The sequence below is a fragment of the Merops nubicus genome, unplaced genomic scaffold, assembly GCF_000691845.1.
Source record: "Merops nubicus isolate BGI_N331 unplaced genomic scaffold, ASM69184v1 scaffold15823, whole genome shotgun sequence".
NCBI lineage: Eukaryota > Metazoa > Chordata > Aves > Coraciiformes > Meropidae > Merops > Merops nubicus.
Window position 1 is genome coordinate 31231 of NW_008601103.1, and position 3937 is coordinate 35167.

Here is a 3937-nt window from a genome sequence, read left to right on the forward strand (position 1 = left end):
CAGTTTTGTCTGCTGGGAAGAGAGAGTGATGGTGTCAGTATTTCTTGGAGGCAGCCAAATTGATTAAGAATCAGTGTATGTGACATCCTGTTTCTCTGACCACAGAAGGAATCAATCAAGATATGAGTTTCCTTGTTCACCACCCCAACCATCTGCCCACCCTCCTTCCTCAGGAGTAGGTGACTCATCTCCTGTTTCCTTGGTGGTTTTGCACCCAAATCACCTGGGGTTGCTTGGTTTGTTTTTAAAAAACCAAGCAGCCCAAGCCACAGGAAACTCCATGGCCAAGGCATTATGGAGCTCTGTACTGTGGTGGAATATCTAGAGGACAGTGCCCCATTTTTCAACTGTCATTACAAGAAGTTGTTCACCTTCTGGTTAGCCTGAATTTAAAAAGCAGTTATAACATAAAGCACTTGTATGGACTGGGAAAAACGTCCTAAAATCCTGCACTAGAACGTTATGCCCTCTACAGAGCAGGCAAACACCATCTCCTCACTCCCAACAGCACCAACATTTCTAGATGGCAGCAGCAAGAAGCTGGCAAATGATCTGCAGCAGAGTAGCAACCCCATAAACCAAATCACAGCAACTGCAACATCTGTATACAGCTGGTGGAGCTCAATTGTCAAGCTGAGCCCAGGAGAAAACTTCTCATTTTCCCCTAGAAACTTAGAAATTTCACAGCTCAGGTGCTGCTCAGTATTACAGCTCACTGCCCACTTCCAAGCTACTTTGTGATGTTTCTCCACAAATATCTGGAGGGCCAGTGGCCTGACTTTCTCCTTTCTTCCTGGCTCCGATTCCAGTGCATCTGGGTCAGTGAGCAGTAGCTAGTTGCTTGGTTCTGGTACAGTCCATAGATTCAGAGCTCCTATGAGCAATGCCAGCTCCTTGTGCCTGCTCAGCCCTCCAGCTTTTCCCACTGTCATTCAGCACCAGCAGAAGAACATCAGCCTCAAAAGGTAACAGCCAGGATAGGTTCTGGAAACACTCAAAGGGCTTCATCTAGGGCTGTGTTTTTCTCTTTTAATAATCAGAAGTGGATGTGTTACCGTTGTTTAGTTATATAAAGTTCTTCAAGTAAACGTTGCTCCTCATAGCTCATCCAACGGTCTTCAAGCTCCTCTTCTTCCTTCTGCAGCAACTGCTCGTAGAGCCTGACAGGATTCCAGCCAGTCATGATGTCGTAGGTGATGACACAGCCCAGGGAGTGGGACACAATGGAGACTTTCCCTCCTTTCTCCTCAAACTCTGGATTCCGGGAGCAGAAGAGCGTGTAGAGCCTGTTCAGCTCCTGCTGCAGCCCCTTCACCAGCTGGTTCAAGAAGATATGAGAAAAAAGTTTAATAGCAACATCTTATGGCTCCTGTTCAGGTAGGTTTACCTACTACACTGACTTCTCAAACACACATCTAGGATGACCATGATGGACCATTCACTTAGGCTTGGAGAATGAGCAAAACCTTATGGTCAGCAGCAACAGTTTGGTTGAGTGTCTCTGACTCCAGAGGTTCATCTCTCTCCTCCAAACCCAGCAGCAACCACCACACAGGACCTGTGGTGAGCCTAGAACTGCTACCCTCCACTGGCCAAGGTGTTAACCTGAAATAAACCCTAACACAAATGGCAGTTGTGCTTAAAGTACTGAACAGCATCCTCTGAGATGAGCAACAGCAAGGTCCTTGGTTGTCACAAATGTCATTGTATGTCCCTCACTGCTTCTTTCTCTACCTTGTCACAGCACTGAATGTTTCTCCTCAGTCAGAGGTTCAGCTGCTTTTTTGACCTAAGGAGGCTGGAAGGAGCCTCTTCTCCCTTTTCTCCATTGATCCAAGTGAGAGCACCAGCATTCATAGAATCACAGACTGGTTTGGGTGGGAAGGGACTTTTCAAAGTCACCCAGTGCAACCCCCTGCCCTGAGCAGGGACATCTGCAGCTAGAGCAGGTTGCTCAGAGCCCCGGCCAACCTCACCTGGGATGGTTCCAGGGATGGGGCAGCCACCACCTCTCTGGGCAGCCTGGGCCAGGGGCTCACCGCCCTCAGTGTCAAAAATTTCTTCCTTCTTTCTCTCATCTCCCCTCTTTTAGTTTGAAATCATCACCTCTTGTTCCTACCTCATTGCAGGGGACTGGGAAGACAAATCCTGAGATACTACAGTGACAGCCTACCTGGGTTCTGGGAAAACATCCTCAAACTGGTTTCGGATCTTCATAAAGCTTACCTGAACTCATCAAGTCTTTTGTTATTCTGTCCACTGGTTGGCTACAAGGAGCTGCATCTTTCTGTCCTACCTCCCCTCCTACCATCCTGCACCTATTGTAAACTCTTCCAAAGGAATCAGGATGAAATGATGCTGCTAAAGAATAAAAGGCCTCATCTCAGACAAAAGGAAGAAATGGGAGGAGAAAAAGCACAGATAAGACAGAGACAGAATTTGTAAACAATGCTAAGAAAAACACAAAAGTGTTCAAAACCACAGAAAGTATTTTTTCAGTGAGAAATATTGAAAGCCATGAGATGCAGGAACTAGAAGAGACTAAAAAAAGCAGCTTTGCTTGTGAAACTCAGCACAGTAACTGAGCAAAGCTTCCAAACTCTGGCCTAAAGGAGGACAAACAAGAAACTGCAAATCATTCCCTTGTTAGCAACAGGAAATTAAAGCTACAGAACATGTAATTTGAGCATGATTTTTCAAGAGCCTGAGTCATTATTGAACATGAATCTGCATGGCACGAGGAGTGTCAGTGTTTGATACACATTTTACTGAGTGGGAGTCCACACATCAAACCCTCTGCCTGTGAAATATTTGACAAAGCCTTGCAGCAGCTTGGGGAAATAAGAGTTTTAACATGTTTTCTAGTAGTTTTGACTGTGATGTTTCCTATTTTTGTGTTTGGCTCTATACAGACTTTGGGTGCTACTTCCACATGTGAACAAACAGGCAGAGGTTTTGGCAAGAGTTGGAGCTGAAACTAGAAATCAGAACTAGCTTTGGCTGGCTGGCATCTCCTCAGTTTAAAAAGGTTTTGATTAAAATCCAGAACAAAAGAGCAGAGATCTGCTGAAATCCAAGTGTTGTGGGATCCCTGCCAGGAGCTCAGTGTAAGGAGGGAATGCTGATAGCCAGGAGCCTGTGTGGTTGGCTGCTGTGGGAGCCTCCAAGGGAGCCAACACCCATCAACCTGCCACCAGGGAACTCAGCAGGGAGCCCCGGACCCCAGCCACACATCAGATGCTCTGAATGGAGTGCTGGCTTCAGCTTTGACTCAGTAGTGTAAAAAAAGCCAAGGAAACTAGTGCTGGACTCATACCAGCTTCCAGCACTGCTGTCAGGGCAGCAGGGAGATGAGTGATGCCATCTGAGAATCATAGAATTGTTTTGGTTGAAAAAGAGGCTTAAGATCATCCAGTCCAACCCTTCCCCCATCCCTGCCAGGTCCCCACTGCCCCGCGTCCCTCACACCACATCTCCACGGCTTGGAACCCCCTCCAGGGGTGGGGCCTCCACCACTGCCCTGGGCAGCCTGGCACAGCCCTGGGCAACCCTCAAGGGCAAGAAATTGTTCCTCAGGGCCAACCGCAGCCTCCCCTGGTGCAAAGTGAGGCTGTTTCCTCTTGTCCTGTCCCTTGTCCCTGGGGAGCAGAGCCCGACCCCCCCCTGGCTCCAGGCTCCTGTCAGGAGCTGTGCAGAGCCCGAAGGTCTCCCCTGAGCCTCCTTTGCTCCAGGCTCAGCACCCCCAGCTCCCTCAGCTGCTCCTCCCCACACTTGGGCTCTAGACCCTTCCCCAGCTTCGTTGCCCTTCTCTGGCCACGCTCCAGCCCCTCAATCTCCTTCTTGGAGGCAGGGGCCCAAAACTGAATCCAGGATTTGAGGTGTGGCCTCCCCAGTGCTGAGTCCAGGGGGATGATCCTTGCCCTACTCCTGCTGGCCA

General features: G+C 48.8%; 1 protein-coding gene across 1 annotated transcript in view; it reads right to left on the reverse strand.

The window, feature by feature from the left end:
* The window catches only part of DDHD1 (DDHD domain containing 1), a gene marked incomplete at its 5' end in the record, with an annotated part of 34771 nt that overhangs the window by 10065 nt on the left and 20769 nt on the right, over positions 1 to 3937 (reverse strand). Inside the window, one exon of the mRNA XM_008937904.1 lies at positions 1056 to 1318. Within this exon, the coding sequence (XP_008936152.1) occupies positions 1056 to 1318 (263 nt within the window). The remainder of the gene's footprint in view (positions 1 to 1055; positions 1319 to 3937) is intronic.